The sequence below is a fragment of the Emydura macquarii genome, unplaced genomic scaffold, assembly GCF_026122565.2.
Source record: "Emydura macquarii macquarii isolate MOO-44397 ecotype Brisbane River unplaced genomic scaffold, CSIRO-AGI_Emac_v2 contig_450, whole genome shotgun sequence".
Classification (NCBI taxonomy): domain Eukaryota; kingdom Metazoa; phylum Chordata; order Testudines; family Chelidae; genus Emydura; species Emydura macquarii.
Window position 1 is genome coordinate 6,117,465 of NW_027130587.1, and position 20,835 is coordinate 6,138,299.

General features: G+C 42.9%; 1 protein-coding gene across 3 annotated transcripts in view; it reads right to left on the minus strand.

Moving 5' to 3' along the window:
* Window positions 1–14,079, minus strand: part of ATP2A3 (ATPase sarcoplasmic/endoplasmic reticulum Ca2+ transporting 3) — a 120,964-nt gene extending 106,885 nt beyond the window's left edge. Inside the window, exon 1 of one of the 3 annotated variants that reach the window (XM_067537861.1) lies at window positions 13,666–14,079. In XM_067537861.1, the coding sequence (XP_067393962.1) occupies window positions 13,666–13,783 (118 nt within the window). In that variant the 5' untranslated portion in view covers window positions 13,784–14,079. Of the gene's footprint in view, window positions 1–12,817; window positions 12,992–13,665 lie in introns of those variants that run through there. The other 2 variants (XM_067537860.1, XM_067537862.1) reach the window with 2 other exon arrangements.
* Window positions 14,080–20,835: the final 6,756 nt, after the last annotated feature.

Here is a 20,835-nt window from a genome sequence, read left to right on the forward strand (position 1 = left end):
GCATCTGCTTCCATCAGCAGCACATTTGCCTCAAAAGTCTGAAAATGACAGCAAAATAATGACGACAATTTTAAGGAATTTTCATGATGGTTTCCACCCCCACACTCCCAATCCCTTTACACTGTGAAAGTTAACAGACCACTAATTTCGAACACGGGGTTGATCACCTACTAAAACACGGCACTTCAGCAGAGAAAATAATTTTCTTCATAGGAAGAAGAATTAGTTTAGGGGCAGATTTTTAACCCCTTCTTCACATTGCTCAGCAACACGGACCTGACTGATAAGTCTGACTCACATAAACAGTCCTGTTGTCTGCAATGGGACTACTCAAGTGAGTAAAGGGTTCAGTCTGCCCTTTAAGAATTATTAATAAAAAGCCAATTTATTGACTCCATTCCCTTAAACTGGATTAACATGACACTTGTCAAAATGTTAACTGCATCTTATAAACAAACAGGCCTTTAGAAGCTTGACCTTGAGGTCATATGCTCATGACAGCTTTCTGTCAATGCACACTGGCTTCTGCATGGATGTGTGTTAACCAGTCTGGGAAGGCAGCATTAAGGACAGCCGGATGGGATTTGTCACAGCATGGGAAAAGATTTGCCCTTTGCAACACCCCTTTAAATGGTTAAAGCAACAGGATTAAACCACAACTGAGGTGCGTTTCTTACATACAGAGGCACATGTCATGGAAATATTCAAGTAATCACATTTCTCTTTACAGCTTTTCAGCTCTAGTTATTGAACGTTTCTGGACTTGCAATTTATACCTTAGCTGCTCATTTTATAAAGTGATTACTGGGGCAGTCAGTAATTAGTTGCAATATATTTTGCTGCTTTAATTAAAAAAAAAAAAAAAAAAAAAAAAAAAAAAAGTAGCTAACTGTTACAGATCTCACTCCCAGGCCTGGTGACATTCAGAGTTTTTAAAAAATCATCATCATAAGTCAGAACAGCAACTAAAGCCATGTGAACAATAATAAATGAGGGCTGGGGGAGTATTGGTATGCCACTGGGTTTTTTGTGCCTTTAGTTACCTTGCCCCCAAACTCCAATTTTTGTGTGACCACTTCACTTTGAAAATTCAGCTTTCCACCCATACAGCCTTCCCCATTCCCCCCAACCAACTGCTCATAGGGGTTTTGCATCTTCCGTCCCCTAATCTCTGAAGTGGAGAAGCTGCACCTCCACCAGTCCCTACTAGAGCGCCCCCTCCCCCCCCCCAGGCTTCCCCGTCCTTCCCTGCTCAGACCCTCCTGACAATCTCCGCCCTGTCCTACCCAGACGTCCTTAAAGGATTCCCCACTGTCTCCTGCCCAACTGCAGCCTCCTGCTCTTCCCTCAATGTTTTCCCACCCTGCCCTGATTCAAGGTCCATTGCATTCTCTCCCTCCGCCACATTTCTCCATCCTAACAGCCTCTCCTGCCTGGGACACACACATGTTGAATAAGGACAGCCAGCTTTATGGAGAGGGCAGCCTGGCTTCCATCCCACTTTGAGAACCAATGGGAAGTGGCGGCCATTTATATATTATCAGGGCCAAAAGCAGCTTTCTCCGGACAATAGGGAACTTTAAAAACTCCACCCTATAATCATGACAATTGGCAACTCTGTAACCTGCAGCTCTGAGAAAACTATAATGTCAATTCAGCAGATTAGCCAACTCACAAGCTTTGTCCCTCCCCTTCCAATTGCCGTTCTCTCCGGGACAGGCTTTGCTAACTAGTTATTAAAATAAACCACATCACACAAATGGTCCTAGAAAACAGCTCTCTCATCTCTCAGTCAGTCTCCTCCTTCCATTACAATTACAGCAAGTAACATGTGCCAGTCAATTTCCAGAGCACATTCTGGGGAGGGTTACACAAAAGTACTAATAGCAAATATAATTAAAATAAAAATAAGATTATAAACTTTTTGGGGCCGGAACCATGTTTTTGTTCTGTGCTCGTACAGCACCTAGCACAATGGGAGCCTGGTCATAGAGGTGCTACCACAATACAAATAATAAATAATTCTGAGCACCAATGTTTAAAAGATACCTGTATGCCCCTCCGAAAAGGCATTTGTGAATTCAATAATGAGATACAGATGATCCTCTGGACCACCCTATTTTTACCCATAGCTCCTTATAAACAAGATGCTGGGACTCCACTGTTATGTGCTGTAGCTGTGCTATGAGCTTTGTTGATCACATCTATAGAATACACATGTGCGCATACAAATTTTAGGGCTCATCTACATGGGGGAAACTGAGAATAAAAGTGTTCACATGTGGAGTTATACCAGTATAACTACAGCAGTATAATTATATTGGTATAGTTATACCAGTAAATTTCTTCACGTCCACAACTCTTTCCTAAACCTTTTCAAAGCCTCCCAGTGGAATAGTTTTAATGGGAACTGAGCATCCAAATGCTCTAAACTGTTTTGAAAGTTTCAACCTTTAAGACCTGTCCCCACATACTCTTGGCTCAGTGTCAAATCTAGGGAAGGACTCTTTGGAGGAAATCTCTTCAGATTGTTCCAGATACCTGGTCAGGAATCTGGAGGGGATGTCCTCAGAAGATTATATCCTCCTCCTACAAAAGTGTATTAAAACTCCAGAAGAAGGACGTGTGGGAATCCCCAGAGACAACATCTGAGAGGCTATTCGCACCATAGAACTTGTAAAGAAGTTCAACAGCAACTAGTCAGCTGTGAACTTCAAAACATTAGAATGGAGTGAGGACGAGTGCCATGCATTCCCACTTGCACATTAAATACATATCTACTACGGCGGCTGGGTAGACAAGATGCACAGGAAACTGAGACCTACATTAGACCTTGTGGGCCAGCTCCCAAAATTGTGTTCCGTGCGCTTAACAAACAGGCACTGTGGCTGTGGGTGTGGGGCTGTGGGTCATGACTTCTTAGAGATGTAGACCAGTACTTTTAGTAATCTCTACTTTGCCCCTACTAGACACTCATCAACAGGGAAAAGTCACCACCATGTAATTTGCTTAGCTCCTGCAGCAGCTCAGGATTAACAGCTGTTGCAAGTCAAGAATGAGGGGCACAGTCTTTCCCCCCATGGCTACAACCATATCAGGCAGACCTTTTATACTACTGTCCATCTTAATGTTATAAGTGCTAAGGGCTAGATTTTCAAGAGAGTTCAGCACCCAAAAGAAGCAGAGATTGTTTAAAAAAAAAAAAAAAAATCAGCCAGTTCTTTTGATGCCTAAATGGGAGCTAAATTATTCTCAAAGTTCAGCTCAGCAATTCACTTCATTTAACAAAAACAAAAAACAAACAATCACGAGGACCGTGCAGATGCATTTTCTCAGAGGGGAAGCCAGAAGTTTAACATGCTAGTTTTTTGCATGGCAATATTAGCACTGAATCCTGACGATGTCCTCCTTAGAAAGCACCAAGAAAGATCCTATTTTTGGGTGCGTGCTTCGGGTTCTTAAATCTTTCCCCACCCTCACCATCATCTACCTATTTTGAGAGTATTTTAAGGATCTGTTTTTTTCCAGAGTTGCTGAGCTCCTCCAGATCTCACTGGCTTCAAATGGTGCTGTGAGCACTCAGTACTTCTGGGGGAAAAAAACGTACTCTGTAGGCCTTATCTTGGCACATAAACTCCAGGTGATCTCAAATGTGCATCGGTGCTAATGAACTTCCTCTTAACGCATGATTTATATTGGTGTTCCTGGAATGGTAGATATTTGTTATAAAAGGCCAAAAACAGCGGCCAGATTACAATAAAAAGGATCTTGCTTAGAATTTAAGAGCCTGATGAATTAACCCCGACTGAATTCTATTAGCTCATGTAGGCTTTGGGGAAAAGTTGCTTTCTCCCAGAGGTCTACCACAGTTATCCAATATCCCGTTGTTAGAACCTAATAAGTGAAAGCATCTTAGTGTTGTGGTTATAACATAAAACACAGGAAAAAGTCTGATGACTTACAAGTCAAATGGTTGCTACAAGTTTTTCTTATGAGATCTGTAGATGATCAGTTCAGCTCCCAACAACAGACACCAGAGCAGCAAACAAAAAACAACAACAACAACAGTCGTTTGGAAAGTTATAGATCACTTGTGCAGCCAAAAAAATAAGTACATGCTATAGGTATCCATAAACAATGTCTCAATGCCAGATCACTTATGTCACTTACACAGGAGAGTGTCTCCTTACCTAGTCCAGCCCTCTCAGTGCAGCATCGTTTCCCAACAGCACATGTTTTTGTTTAACATCCTAGGCAATGAAGCTTTCAATACTTTCATTAGGAAAGCGTTTCTCCATCTAACAGATCCAGCTAATCTTGTCTAATCATTAGATCCAAGGACAGAATCAGGATGCACAGATTCTGCCACTGTCTTACTGTGTCACTTCACATCTTGGTGGTTTAACAATCCCTCATTTTTTGTAAAATAGGGAAAACACTACTCCAGAATTATTTGAGGCTGTTGAGTTATTAGTATCTACTAAGGTCTTTCATGACTTCATAGGAGAGTTCCTAAAGAAACACAAGATACCATTATGGTTCCCTTCTCCTAGTTGCTCATTTCCACAAGGGCTATCACAATTCACTCAAAATTAAAACCATTTATGTTGTGTTCCACCCTCTACATGCATTAAGGCCTCTTCTCAGAGGGGATATAGCTGATAACTTTATACTAACTTGCAACAGAAAATGGACTCCAGACTGCTGTCTTAGTAGCACTGTTTGAATCCACAGCATTCTGATTTGTTGGGGATTTACGTTTGGTGGCCACATGCTACTGCCCCATAATGACGTGATTCCACATATTAATACTGCACTTCTGTGTCTGTAGTAATCAAACCAACTATGCACACAAGGTATTGTAGCCTATGCAAAAACCCAAGGTCTGATTTTCAGACACATTAAATGCATGCCTAATCTTTGTGAAAAATTACCACCATGGCTCACACGTAATGCCAGACATGTTTATGTGTGCACTTATCCAGTTTGCATGCACAATCATGGTAGCTGCCCACACAAATTAGGTGTGCATTTTGCATGCTTAACCTGCACATACCTCCCAGAAAGAGGCATTTAATTTTCCAGGAAAGACACCACCTTTACATTTTTTTCACTCTCCAACCAGTTACAGAAGATCAGAGAAAGAAAGGAACATAACTGGTCAACATTTTTTGTTGAAAAGTAATTTCAATGGAAATAAAACAAATTTTTGCAGAAAAAAAGTATTTTAAATGAATTTTTCCAGTTTTTGGATGGAAAAAAAACAAATCTAATTTTTTTAAGCCAAAAATGGTGTTAAAAAACCTTCAGTTTTTCATTGACAAACCTAACCGTTTTTGTGGGAAATTTTTAATGAAAATTTATATTCTATAAATTTCCCTCAAAAAATCATTGGTATTTTTAAACAAGTTCTAAAGAGGACTTTTGGGAGAGACACTAGAAACACAATTCACTTGCCTAAAAACTAACCTATCAAATGGAAGTGATTAAAAACCACCTTTAATAAAACCAAGAATAGACAGGCATGCAGTTGTTTGGAGACAGCAGAGTAAGAGTTACTAGGAGGGGGCTAGAAACATTTTGAACAATTGGCTCAAGGTGAGAGATTAAAATAGACAATATCTCACATACTCAATAAATAGTCCAGGTCATTACACAGGGATTTATTTTGTGTTACGGACAGTTGACGTGAGCTATGCAAATAATGCAGGTGTTATATGGACCACTGCAATATAAACCTTTTATTCCTGACCCTCTGCTTCTATAAGCAATTCAATTTACATGCAGATGACATCCTCACATTATTGTATGCATATTTTTTACTTTGTTAAAATGTAATACTTCTTGGCTCTTCCCCCATCAATGCAAACATTTATGAATTAATATATCACTCGAATGCTGAGGGACTCAACCACATTTGTAAAGTGGTGAAACTGAGGACAGCACAGATAAGTGATTTGCCCACACAACAGGTCAGTCGTAGAGCTGGGATTTGAATGCTGTTCTCTTGACATGTGACCCTATGTTAAACCACAATCATACTTCTCTTCCCTCTCCAGTTATGATGGAGCTGCAATCACCACAGCTGAACCAGCAAATAAGTCCATTCTAGTTCTGATTCAGATCTAGAACTCAAACTGAAGGAGCGGGTTTAGATCCAGAGATCTGAAAGTGAAAACCCCTCAACCTCCAAAATTCAAATAAGAGATTCAGTTAACAGATTCCAGCCCATTTCTCCTGATACGTCATGGTATAAGAGGGAAGGTCCTCTTATGGATAAGTAACTGGTTAAAAGATGGGGGAGGAGAAATGGTACCAATAAATGGTCAGTTTTTAGAACGGAGAAAAGTAAATAGTGGGATCCCCTAAGGATCTGACTGGAACCTGTTCTGTTCAACATATTCAGAAATGATTCAGAAAAAGGGGTAAGCAGTGAGGTGGCGAAGTTTGCAGATGACACTAAATTATTCAAGATAGTTAAAACCAAAGCTGACTGCCAAGAGTTACAAAGGGATCTCACAAAACTGGGACATTGGGCAACAAAATGGAAGACGAAATTCAATGTTGATAAATAATGCACATTGGAAGACATAATCCCAACTATACATATAAAATGATGGGATCTTGAAGTCATCATGGATAGTTCTCTAAAAACATCTGCTCAATGTGCAGCGGTAGTCAAAAAAGCCAACAGAATGTTAGGGATCATTAGGAAAGGGATAGATAAGACATAAAATATCATAATGCCACTATATAAATCCATGGTACACCCACACCTTGAATACAGCATGCAGTTCTGGTTGCCCCATCTCATAAAAGATATATTAGAACTAGTAAAGGCAAAGAGAAGGGCAACAAAAATTATTAGGGGTATGGAACAGCTTCCATGAAAGGAGAAATTTAAAAGACTAGGACTGTTCAGTTTAGAAAAGAGATAACTAAGGGAGGGTTACAATAAAGGTCTATAAAATCATGAATGGTGTGCTAAAGTGAATAGGGAAGTGTTATTTGCCTCTTCAAACAACACAAGAACCAGGGATAACCAATGAAATGAATAGGCAGCTGGTTTAAAATAAACACAAGGAAATACTTCTTCACCAAATACACAGTTAACCTCTGGAACTTGTTGCCAGGAGTTGTTGTGAAAGCCAAAAGTGTAACTGGATTCAAAAAAGAATTAGATAAGTTCATGTAGAATAGATCCATCAATGAGTATTAGTCAAGATGGTCAGGGACACAACCCCATGCTCCAGGTGTCCCTAAACCTCTGACTGCTGGAAGCTGGAACTGGACGACAGGTGATGGATCATGCAATAATTGCACTGTTCTGTTCATTCCTTCGTAATCATCTGGCACTGGCCACTGTTGGAAGACAAGATACTGGGCTAGATGGACCATTGGTCTGATCCAATAAAGCCATTCTTATGTTCCTAATTTCTTTGTATTTTGGGGCAGCAAGCGGGGAGAGGGGGTAATGGTGGTCATATAACATACATTATATATTGTACACAATACACACAGCTCTCAGCATTTCAGGTCCAACAATTTATTAAAGTTTGATTTCGCTTTACGGGGATAAGTGTAAACATTCTTTTGAGAAATGGCCAGTACAAAGGTCATGATCAGCAAGGTACATGAGCTTTATAGACAGACAGGCACAAGTGTAAGTGCTTGCTGAACCAGAGTAAATTTACCAATCCCCTACTCAGAGTTATAGGAACTAACAGTTTTAAACCATGATGGGTTAAGAAACCAACTTCTCAAAGCAAAACAGCCTAAAATGTTGGGATGTGCATAGACTGGCTCAGGTTCACAAAGGTGTCAGCAAACCCAATCCAAGTTTAAAAGAAACCCAAGACCTAGAGAATGTTACATGGTCTGGAATTATCATAAAAAATGTTTTGTACAGCTATCTGCATGGTGGCCTCAAGACATGTAGATTGTCCGATATAATTGCATCTGTTTCACGACAACATTTAGCTAGCAATGTAAATTAACAAAGTATGGGGAAATAAACCCAGCAGCAGAAGAAAAATTAACACTAGTAACTCCACACGCCCACAGATCTTACATGCACAAACCACTATTTACAATTATGCGACTAATTACTTGTTTCCTAATTCATATAGGATATTTTAAAATGCTGCAGTAACGAGACAGAAATAAGAGAGTTTAAATTTTATGATGTTAGCCTTTTCTCAAACCATATTTTCTTAAAACATAAGCCAAGTATTATCAAGTGGAAAAAGAATTCAAAACCTGGATTTTCTGTTGCCTGATTAGAGGAATATAGTTTAGTATCTATGTAGATTTGCAAGCACTCAAGATGTTTTAATGTATCAGCATTTCGCCTAAGGGAAGGGATTTGGAGGAGCAGTGGGGGAAGCATGTTTATGAATCAGACTGTTCAGCGTGTGCTTTGGGGGTGGGAAAGGTGGGCGATGCACAGAGAAACGGAAAGCATAGTTGGATGAGTCAGAAAATGAAAAAAAATGGTGCTTTTCCTCTTCTTACTAGCATCTCAGGAAGCTAAATATTTTAGAGTGATATACAATTTCTTGTTGTCGAGAGAGAGTTTAAATGTAACCTTGGCTGGTTAGTAACTGCCTATAATGAATTCAATATGTTAGCAGATTATATAATATGCACTTGTTTAATTTTCTTCTCTCTGATAACATAGGTAGGTGTGCATGTGTTTTCTATTTATATAAAATATAATATAAACATAACACACGTACATCCACCTGTACATTGTCAGAGAGAAGAAAATGAAATATAAGTGCATCTAGAAGTCAAGTACATCTTGCCACTGCTTCTAACAAACTTGAGTCCTGTGTCAATCTGTTTTGTTGTCGTAACAGCTCAAAACGGTGCTGCTGTTTTATGTTCGAAAAAGCATAAAACCAATACAGTTCATCACACAAGCACACAACCCTACCCATAAAGGCATGAATATTGATAGAAAAGAGTAAGTCATAATACCATTCCCATTTCAAGCCTTGGTTCTGATAGGTATGTTTCTTCTATCATCTGTCTCCTCTCTTAACCCCCAAGAAGCAGGGTCTGGAACACTTAGCCACCATCACCATTTCAAGCACTAAACAGAATTCCTGTTTCCAAACAAAACCCAGAGCCAGAAAATCAAATTATAAAGAAAAATCTTAAATTAATATGAACAGTGCTTTGGAAATTGCATAGAGCTATAGTAGAGCTTAATATTAATTAATAAACATTACTCTTACTACTGATCATATATAGGCTTGGAAGGATTAGATTGTTGTTAGTAAATGTCAGTAAACATTAATTTCACCATACCCACACAAACTGATTAACAAATATTTCCATTGATAATAATTGAAATTTACAGATAGACAAAGAAAGAAAAATATTGATTGAGAATTTAGAGTGATTTAAGGATATTTATTTTATATATTTTGACACGTGATGTTGACAGTGTGTGTTTTAATAGATACAAAGCTTTAATTTTTTGGATCTAACGTCCACTGTCATTAAATAATTATTGCCTAACACCCCCCCCCCTCAATTTCCTCCAATGGCAAAAATTTAAATTGATAAAAATAGAAAAAATATGTTCAAAACCCATAATTTTGTGCAACTGTGAAAACTGTAATTGATAAAAATAAACATTGATACCACCTGTTGAAATTAAAAAATTAAAAATCAAATTCTGCCAAGGCTAGTAATAAAGTTTTACGTTAATATGCCAGGGTTTAGAAAACTCAGGCACATTTCAGCATGCATCCAGTGAAAGGTTCCAGTAAAGAAGCTGATGAATAAAACTGTGGAGATGACACAGAGAAAGGGCCTAAAACATGCAGGTTATTTATTTCAAATTAGAAGTTGTTGAAATGATTCTTTTCCCATTTGCCAGAGGAACTCTGCATCCCAACAAAATTATCTATGCAAACAGATTAGGGTCCCTATTCTGCAAATATTCAAGTACATGCATGACTATACTCATACCCCACTTAAGTCAACGACTAATGAGGGAAGCAAACTTATGCATATGCTTAAGAGTTTGCAGGATCAAGCCCTAAATTTGTGCCTATTTTCAACTAGGAAAACTATTTAGATTAGGAAAATTATGTTGTTTTTTTAAATAAACAGCCATTTGGAGCCCTGTTGTCTATTATGTAACTACTAAAATCCACTAAGTTACATCAATGCAATGGAGTAGTGAAGGGGTGTCACAGGCCTTTGGTTTTAAATCTGGAAAGACAGTAAAAAAATATTTTTGTACTTTTACCACGTTCCATACCATGCATTATAGAAACAGTAGCTTGTTATTATAGATTTGGGTGGTTTTTTTTTGTTTGTTTGTTTGTTTTAAAATGAGCCTGTGGTTTAAAGGTAATGGCAAAGGGGGACGGATTTATCTGGACCAGACATGTGGAAACATTGCAAAGTGTTCATTTGTTAAAATTTTCTTTGCAGATTCCTGAGCACTTTTAGAACTGCCATGGCTAGATCTACATGTTTTGTAGTTTGCTTAGCAGATAAAATACACACTCTAACAACAATGATGATAATTATGAAACAAGAGTACAATTTCCTAGCAATTATTTCTCCCCCACCCCCTTTGTTTTTAAAACAAAAAACCCTGATAAATTCATATCTTCTAGTTTTGTTGCTAGTCCGCTAATTGGAGATATTTAGTACACAGTTCCTCTCTCCATTTCCTCCTACAAGTTTAAAAGTGAGCACTGGAATTCAAAAAGCAATTTTATGTTCGAGGAGAATACCTATATATAAAATAAAATGCCACCACCACTGATAGTGCTTTAGATTTCACTGTTTGGACTCAGCTACAGATGTTGCGGCTCTGAAATGCCTCAGCAGCACAACAATATTCCTATAGTCAAAGAAAAACAAGAAAACAGGCCTACCACATTTACTAGAAGGCCCTTTGTAAGAAGGATTAGGAATTAATAGTTTAGATTGCAATTCACAATAAAACTGGCAGTTTGATTTCAGGTTTAGAAGGAAGTGAATGAATATGACGCAGGGGGATGAGAAAATGAAACCAGCAAGAGTAAAGGAGGATTATTCTTGCAGTTAAAGCATCAGAAGGGGAATCATGAGAGCCAAGCTCTGCTCCCCCCTCCCCCAAAACCAACCTGCCTTGCTATGAGACTTTTATGCAAGTTCCTAAACCTCCCAGTGCCTCAGTTACTCCCATCTGTAATATGAAGGTAACATACAGGGACGTCGCGAGGCTATATTTGTAAAGCACTTCGAGAACCTCAGGTGCAAGATGCTGGTGAAGGGCTAAAGTAAAGTGATTTTATATATTAGCTCAACAGAGTCACTCCCCTTGGCCCCAATTTAGGAGAGTCCTTCAGCTTAAGCTTAACTTTAAGCACAGGCTTAAGTCCCATTGGCTTCACTAGGACTTAAGCCCTTGCTTTATTTTACTCACATGTTTCAGGGCTTTCCTGCAGCGGGGGCGGGGGTGTAAAAAAACAAACAGGTATGGCAATGTCGCAGCAAAGCAATGCTTTGCTTCAGCCCACATGGAACAGACTCTGTGGTGCATACAAAGCATACCAGGGTTTAGGTGGAGTTCCCTGTCCCAATCCCTGGTTCCCTCCAGCGACGCAGCACAGGAGTGCATGCCTTCACTACGACAACTCATCTGGAAGGAGGTTGGGGCATCATTAGTCTCCCCTTGCTGCCACAATCAGTTCCTGAAAGGTGAAGGTGATCTGGGTCTCCCCTCTCACCCCACAAAAGCATATGCCACCAACGCAGCTAGTGTGCACAAGAAGATAAAGATTTTGGCTGCTGACCAGCCGGATAACACAAATCATCTTCACCCCAGTTAATTCCAATGTTAATAGCTAACTTCTCCATTTTAGGTGACATGATAACTTATCAAATCAAGCCCTACATGTAAAAATATATCCAAGGACTTCTTCTCCAGTTACGTCAGGTCCAACGCTTCCAAATCTGAGTTCCTAAAGTTAACTTCCTACATCCATTCTGAGGCACCTAATTAAAAGTAGCCTGTGAGATGTGTGGGTGATCTTTGAAAAAGATCCAGCTACTTTTCTTTAGGATGCCTAAAAACATGGATTAAGTAGCCTAATTTAAGACATCTAGGTTTGAAAATTTTGGCCCAAATTTTTAACAAGACAAATCTTACAGGGCAGCCTCCTGCATAACTTTTTAAATGTTTTTCTGGTAATATAACTTACTCATGGATCACGCAAGATGAGTACTGGAAATAACAAGAAGCTCAGGCACATCTCAGGGTTCCACAAATGATCACCTGTCTCCCTAGCTGCAGAAGGGAGCCACTGCCTAGGGACCCAGGTGGAGCGCACAGGGCTACAGGATGCTGCAGTCAGAGAGACGGGATATCTCCTCGCTGAACTCCTTCCGTCTGGCTGCAGCAGTTTGGGAGGGGGGGTGGGGGGAAGAAGAGGGCCCTGCTGGTGGAGACTGGTGGCCCTTCAGGGTTGTAAAAATGATATCTGTGGCCCTCGAGCCCAAAAGGTTGGGAACCACTGAACCAGATCATCAGCTGGCACACACTAGCATAGCTCTATCAGAGACAGTGGACCTACACCAACCTACAGTAGCACCACTCCGACCCTATATTCGTAATTCAAACACCTGAATAGATCTTTATCACGTGAAATCAGTTAAAAAGGGCTTCTTCTGCCCAAGCCCAAATCAACTCCAAAAGCATCACGTATGGGCTTCCTAAGGCGTGAAGCCACCAGAGCAGAACACCCTGGGGTCTGTCCCCTCTAACAGTTTTTCTGAATGTTTTTTTTTTAAATGCATCTACCAAAAAAAGATGTCCCGATATTCAAAAATAGTTTCTCAAATTCAGTCCGGTTTACAAAATAACCCATCCATGTCCCTCTTTCCAGATGATCCCCACCACAGAGCATCTCCTTCCTCCACAGGAGCTTCATCAAGAGCCTGGTGAAAAGTAATTGACATATGCAAATGCTGCTGAGGGTGGAGCAGACCTTCTAAAGAGCCTCCTCAGTTAAACAAATATTGATTCGGGTGGATTACACTCTCCTTGCCCTAAAGTTCAACAGAGCAAGCAGGCCTTCCCCATCTCCCAAGGAAGCCCCCCTTGGTCCCACAAGTGACTAGCTTTCCCTGTCCTTACTCCGCTGACCCAGGTGCGCTCCTTTTATTTACCGTTTCCACAGGTCATATTTTAACAAAGCCAAATAAATAAATAAACAAACCAACCCCTCCTCAATCAATCCATGTTTCTAGCCCTGGCTGGGTCGATTTAGTCGGGGTTAGTCCCGCTTTGGGCAGGGGGTTGGACCCAAGGACCTCCCGAGATCCCTTCCAGCCCTCGTCTTCCGTGCCTGCCCGAATGGAGAACCCATCCCCGGCCTAGAGTCCGTCCTCACGTCACCGCACAGGTAACCCGCCCCCGGCGTCACCCGGCCCCGACCCGTGCCCCAGTCACACGGCCGGTCACCCCCGCACCCCCCTGCAGGTCCCTTCGCCCCCCCCCGCCCCGGCTGCTGCCCCATGAGCCTAGACACCGGCCAGGGCGCCCCCGCCTCAAACCAGGCCCCCACTGCCCCTGATAAACACCCTGCCCCACAGCCTGCCCCTCAGCGCCTCAGGCGGGCCGGGCCGGTCCCGCGCGCTCCGACTCACCGTTGGCTCCGTACTTCTCCCGGCCCCGGCGGACCTGCTCGGGGCTCAGCCCGCAGCTCTCCCGCACCCCGAAGCGCTGCAGCACGGCGGCCGCCGGCGCGCTGTGCGCGTTCTCCATGGCCCGGGGCCGGGGCAAGGCGGCAGCTCCCGCCGCGGGAGGTTCTGAGGGAGGCTGAGGCGGGCCGGGGGGTGCGCGCAGCCCCGGGGAGCTGAGGGGCCGCTCCGAGTTGCAGCCGCTGCCGGGGAGAGGCGGGGGGTCCGCCTTAAAGTTCCCCGCCGGGCTCGGTCCCGCCTTCCTCCCTCGGCTGCAAGGTGAGCCCGGCCCCGGAGCCCGCCCGTCTCCTGCCCCCGGCTAGCGCGTGTGCGCCCCGCTGCTCCGTGCCATGCCCAGCCCAGCGCCAAGTAACTCCCCTCCCGTCCGTCCCGTCCCGTCCAGTCCAGCGCCGGCGGGCTGCAGACTCGAACCCGCGGAACCGCCCCCTCCCTCGCGCCTGACCCGCCCCCTCCTGCCCCGGGGCGCTGCCCACAGGCTCCCCCTCCGCTCCGCGCTCGGCCGGACGCTGGGTGGCTGGCGGGGCAGCAGAGCCGGGATTATCTAGCGTCTCTTCCCCCCCCCCCGCCGACCGGTGGCTGAGCGCGGCACAGCCCCGCACACCGCCCCCATTCACAAGGTACCTGCCGCCGCCTGATTGGCTCCGCCACTCCCCCACACCTTCCCGGCCCTCGGTGATTGGTGCGGCGGGGCTCTGTCATCTGCATTTTCTAGCTCGAGCCGGCGAAGCGACTGGGGTAGTTGTTCGAATGCCTTCGCTTCCTCCTTTGTAGCCGTGAGCGCATTAGCCCCGGCCGCGCCACGACATGCGATTGGGGGGGCAGCGGGCTCCCCCAGGGGAGGTTGGTGGAAGCCTTCTCGCTGTTGCATACCGCAGGCAGGAGTTGTGACACTTCCTGCCCGAGTTGCAAGCAGGCAGAGCCCTTGCAGTGCTTCCAACGGCCCCCTCGGAGCACAGCCCCTCTCACTTTTAAATGGACACATGTTTTTCTTTTTTACATGACAAATTCCTCTGCAGCTAGAGGAGGGAGGGGGGAAAATTAGTCTTACCCCTCACAGGAAAAACATCCCTTCACTGGTGGTTGAAGCTAGGGGCACACACCTCGAGGAAGAAAGCCCAAAGGCCTTTTTAATTCTGTAAGCACAGGAAGGGGTGAGAGTGCACTGCAGAAGAGGTCAGTTGCAAACTGAGTATTGCTACAGCCATTCTGGAGGATGGAGATGCATCCTTCCAGTACCAGCCTAGGTAGTCTTCATTATTTCAGTGTGGGATTTTCAAAAGCACTCCACTTGCTCTAGTTCTGCTGCCATTGCATGCCAGGGGAGAAAAGTAGGATCAAAGGTGAGTGCTTATGCAAATCCTACCCCTGGCTCCAGAGTGACCAGCTGCATCATAGGAAGCCTGCTGAGGAAAGGATTGTCAAGTTATAGCCCCAGCCCTGTAAAGCCTTATGGACATGTGACATCACAACTCAAAAGGAACTACTGCCAGTGCATAAAGTTAAGCCTACACGTTAAGTCTTTGCAGGATAAAATAAAAAAACTGATCAGTGCGGTTGTCAGCACATGACCTGGATGTAAATACAGAAGCAAATAAATCTGCATGGAATACAATTCACTGTTGTATTACCTCTGTATTAATGACAGAATGTAAGTGTTTAACAGAGTATATGTCAACTTACTAGGCCACAGCATGGGTTACAAATATATCATGAGATGGCAGCTGAAGAGAACACAAGGAAAGCATGGTAAAGAGTAGCAGCACGAGCCATGAAAAATTAAGGCCTGAACCTGCACATTTGTAATTCCCATTGAAGTCGGTGAGTTAGGGTTTAGGTTCAAATCAGCAGGAGCTGAACACAGCACCACACAAGATATGGGCCTTATGGAGCAAATAGACTAAGGACCTTAATATCAGAGAGGTGCTGTGGCTTGACAACTGCCACTGGAGGCTGGGAGAACACAACTGTAATGGTAAAAGATAGTCACTTTTCTCAGCATTAAGCCCTAGGAATAAGATTAACTGAATATAATGAAGAGAAGGTTGGGGGCATAGGATAGAGAGAAATGGGAAGGCTGGAGAATTACTTTTAATAAGAAAAAGGTTACTTGTCGATAACAAGCATCAGTCTTAAATGAACGTTCCAGCAGCTTAGCTGGCTCATTGATGGCATCACCAACGTACAGTCTGGACCTCAATTAGTGAAAGAAGTGTTATATTTCCTCCGCCTCCTCACAGCATTTTAGTGGGGGTTGGTGGGTGGGTTGGTTGGGGTTCTCCCCCCCACCCCCCATCCACACTAATGATAGGGGGATGTAGAACAATGACTACAACCTTGCCCTTGGGAAACACAGTCCAACGTTCTCAAGGAATTGGAAAAAGCCAGTGAAGACAGCAAGGAGGTTGGTTATTGAAAGAACCAGTGTGACAATGGCTGTGGCTTCCAGTGTGCACTGGAGGACACAAGATACATCTCCAGCTAGCCTGGGTTTTACATGCCCATTTTCAGGGGTTAGTGAAGATGGAATTTTAGACAACTTGACTTTCATTTCTCTCTTGGCATTTGGTTAGATTGTTTGTTTGGTCCCACCTTAAAGAAACAGTTGCTGATTTCTCAATGTCCCTTGCAGGCACCAATACAGAGGAGAACATTTGAAAGACAAGAAACACAGCTGGACAGAGAAAGAAAACCCACAGGGAAAGCCTTAAATTTTTTCCAGTAAACCCTCATCTAAACTTACAATTTGCCACTCCTCGGCAAGCCCACAGTCCAACACGTCTTGTGCCCTGCTTCCAGAGTGGCCTTGTCTGATGCTCCAGTGCTGTAAATGGAGGAAGCCAAACTATGCCTTGTAGAGATGACCCTACCACACTTCCCTCAGGAAAAGCACTTTAGCTGCCATTGCATTCTTTAAAGACTGCTCAGAGGTCAGTGGATGGTGGGAACAAACTCCTCCTATTACCAAAGGGAAAAGAAAGATAGTCAGTACTGCTAACAGGTCATATCTTAGAATCATAGAATATTAGGGTTGAAAGGGACCCCAGGATGTCATCTAGTCCAACCCCCAGCCCAAACCCCAACTAAATCATCCCAGCCAGGGCTTTGTCAAGCTGGGCCTTAAAAACCTCTCAGGATGGAGATTCCACCACCTCCCTCGGTAACACATTCCAGTGCTTCACCACCCTCCTAGTGAAAACGTTTTTCCTAATATCCAACCGAGTCCTCCCCCACTGCAACTTGAGACCATAGCTCCTTGTTCTGTCATCTGCCACCACTGAGAACAGCCTAGCTCCATCATCCCTGGAACTCCTCTTCAGGTAGTTGAAGGCCACTATCAAATCCCCCCTCGCTCTTCTCTTCTGCAGACTAAACAAGCCTAGTTCATTCAGCCTCTCTCTCAAGTCTCTCTCTCATAAGTCTTGTGCCACCGCCCCCTAATCATTTTCACTGCCCTCCGCTGGACTCTCCAATTTGTCTACATCCTTCCTGTAGTGGGGGGGCCCAAAACCGGACACAATACTCCAAATGTGGCCTCCCCAGCACGGAATAGAGGGGAATAATCACTTCCCTCAGTCTGCTGGCAATGCTCCTATCACACGGTCCAGACCAAATGAGCTCGGGGACTTTTAACTTTCCAGCTCAGGACTCAACTCAGTCCTATGACCTTAGAAGCCACTGCTTCCTAATGGCATTCTTTCTCCCATTCAGCCATTCATATAGCCTTCCACTGAGCATCTGTACAACTGGAGTGGGAAGATGAGCTGAGTTTAACCTCTTGCTTTCCAGGGATGAAGTAACACTCATGCTCATTTTTACATAGGACAAATGCAGGTTTGTTTTAGCTGACAGACTTCATTTGCTGAAGATCTAGCCCTCATGGTTTTTGCTATAGCGAGGAAAATACCTTGCAACAAATATATCTCACAACTTTTGCTTCTTTTTCTGATTGCAAGTTGTCCACAAAGAAACTGGTTTTCTCAAAATATTAGTGTTTTGAAAAAAAAGAGGCCTTCAATAATTACTGCTAATAATTCTTAGACTGTAGCTCATTCACAAGCATTTCGCCATGACTATTAGATATTCAGTATTTGATGGGACATGTCTATCACAGGCTTTTAGTTTGTTCTTTGATTGGATGATGACGGTGACTATTAGAGTCTGGGTCATGCTGTGAATACTCATGGTTACCATTTGCTATAGAATATTTTGCAATAATTACTAAAATGTGCCAGTGCTGTGACCATTCCGGGTAGTAGTCTCATTGGGCTAGATCCTTGGCTAGCATAAATCAGTGTGACGCTGAAATCAATGGAACAGTGCTGATTTGCATTAGCTGAGCATCTGGGCCATTGGCTCAAACACTCATGGATAGTGAACATAATAAATGTACAAACACAGCTTAGGCAAAATAATTTACAAATTCAAACATTCACAGAAAGTATTATGCATCTGATGCAACCTTAATTCGCCTCCATTGTGCATATGCAGGCAGTGTAGTCTTTACAGGATGTTCTGTGCTCACTGAAGGAGCAGCTGTTTAATATTTTGTTTTCTCCTGTTGTTCAAGGTATGGCCCCATGCTCTATTTATTGTACATTATCCAAAATATGCTCTGAAGACAGAATTACTTCCTTGTGGGCTTTTCTATGGAGCTCATAACTCTAGTATATGAGTGTTTCACAAACACAACAGAGATTAAGGCAGCAAGTCTGCTAAGGTGACCAGATGTCCCGATTTTATAGGGACAGTTCTGATATTCAGGACTTTTTCTTATATAGGCGCCTATTGCCCCCCACCCCATCCTGATTTTTCACACTTGTTATCTGGTCACCCTACAAGGTCGCCACTAATTTTGAGTGCCCAATTAGAGACAAGATAGGACATAATGATACTCTGAAAAACTATGTACTACTTTGGATGCCCAAAGCACAGTTTCCACTGACTTCAGCTGCAGCTGTGAATGCTCAGCATTTTTGCAAATCAGACCACAGGGTATAAAGTTGGACACCCAGAAAATGAGGAACACACAATTAGAGACCACCACCTGTGAAAAATATGGCTTACATGATTTGCCCAGCATCATGTAGGAACTGTTCTAGAGGCAGGGATAGATTCCAGTTCCCCAGGGCAGCATTCAACTCCATTAACCATCCTCTCTCTTCCTGCAATCCCTGCCTCACTCAGCTGCTGTTTTTTCATTCATTGTCCCCAGAGTTTCTTTGGGTAGTGTCCACTGATTCCCTAGCCACATATGAGGAGCAGTGGGTGCTGTCGGGGGTTCTCCGGTCAGTATCCCCCTCTGGATCCGTGATTTTCAACCTTTGACCCCACTCAGCTGCTGTTTTTTCATTCATTGTCCCCAGTAATCAATTATTGCTTGGGATCAGAGGTTCCTCCCCCTTAATTGAGGGAAGAGCCTTTAGTTTTGGGTGGGCTTAGACTGGCCTCTACCCAGTACTTCAAATGGTACACACCTTCCAACTTCTGCAATGGCAACAGCTTCCTTTACTACACAGCCCTGATTCATCCCCAGAGCAGGTCCAGCCTGTGCACTGAATAAGGCAGGGGTCTTGTGGAAAAATAGTATGGGATCCTGTAACTAAAGACAGTATCATAATGCATATGTGTTGGCCAAAATCTTGTTTTTGAAATATATGTAAGAACAGAGCCACAAACACCCCCCCCCTTCCTACCAAAAGGCACATCAGTCCGAATCAAAAGCTAAAACCTCAAACTGACTCTTACTGTTCTACCCTTTTAAATGTTAATTCAAGTCTGTCTGCATTTTGTATAATTTTAAGATTGTTTGTAAATGTCTGTGCTATGTCCACTGGCCAGTTTATCTGTTAATTTTACCTGCTTCCAATATATTTGTAAAAATCCTATTCTAAGTACAAAAGCCACACTGTGCAATGTAATGTATCTATCTAATTGTGAAAGACACTGTCAAAAATGAAATAAGGTTTGCTCTAAAAATAATATGTAAGTTCTTCAGCTAGGAGTTGGCCCTGAGTGACTGAAGTGTGAATGGCTGAGCAATTGAGTTGGGTGTAGACAAAAAGAGTGATTGAACAATTGGTCTCAGTAAGGGATGTCTAAACACGATGAAGAAAACACCAGCCTCACCTAAAACGCTTGAGGGAAGAAGAAAGAAGCAAAGATGATCAAATGGCCGAAGAGGAGCCCACCCTGATAACTTTGGAGCCAGCCCATTTCAAAGGACAAAATCTGATCAGGCTTGCAACAATGTGGGTGATTGAGGATCACACCAAGAATGCAGTTGCAGCATGACAATGCAAAACCCATAGACTTACATGGGGTCCTTTCCCTATAAAATGGGACAAGAAGATGAAGGCTGGAGGTTCGGGTCTACAACATCACATCAGCCAGGAGTACCGATGCGCATCGGCAGAACCTTGCTCCTCATCCTCATGCTCTAGTCACCTGGCCAGTGACTATCATGAGCACCAAGAAGCTGGTAACTATGACATCTGGAAGATCCCTATGTATGGTTTGTCTGTCTCTATCTGTGTGTGTCTGTCAGTGTGTGTGAATGTGAATGAAAGCATCAATTGAAACATGTCTCTGTAATTTGTAGTATTGATATAATGTTAATACTGTTTTCCTAGTGTTTACATTATTATTAATGCTATTTCACTAAGGAGAGCACAATATTAATGTTATTACAGTGTTGATACTTTTCTTTTCTTGGATACTATCTACAGAAGTTTCTGTGTTCACAATAAATGCGGCTTGTTGCCTTATCCCCTAATAAGATCCTGTAATATTTGTTATTTGGGTAACATATGCACAAGGAGACTGAATTAAAGTTGCACAGACAACCTTAATTCTGCCCTTTCCTAGCTTTTGAGGGCTTGATTTTGCCAACTTACTAATGTTCTTTTATGTGGTGTACTGTGTGTGTGAGTGAGAGGTTTCCTAGGTTTAAAAAAAAAAATCAAACTGAAAATACACAAATTCCATCTTCTACCATCATACTGACACCCACATTGGTCATCAGTAGAGTTAGAACATTTTGATTCACCACACAGATCTCTGTCACTTAAGCTAACAAAATACATGATAGCAGTAGTAGGTTGTCATCCACTGTGTGGG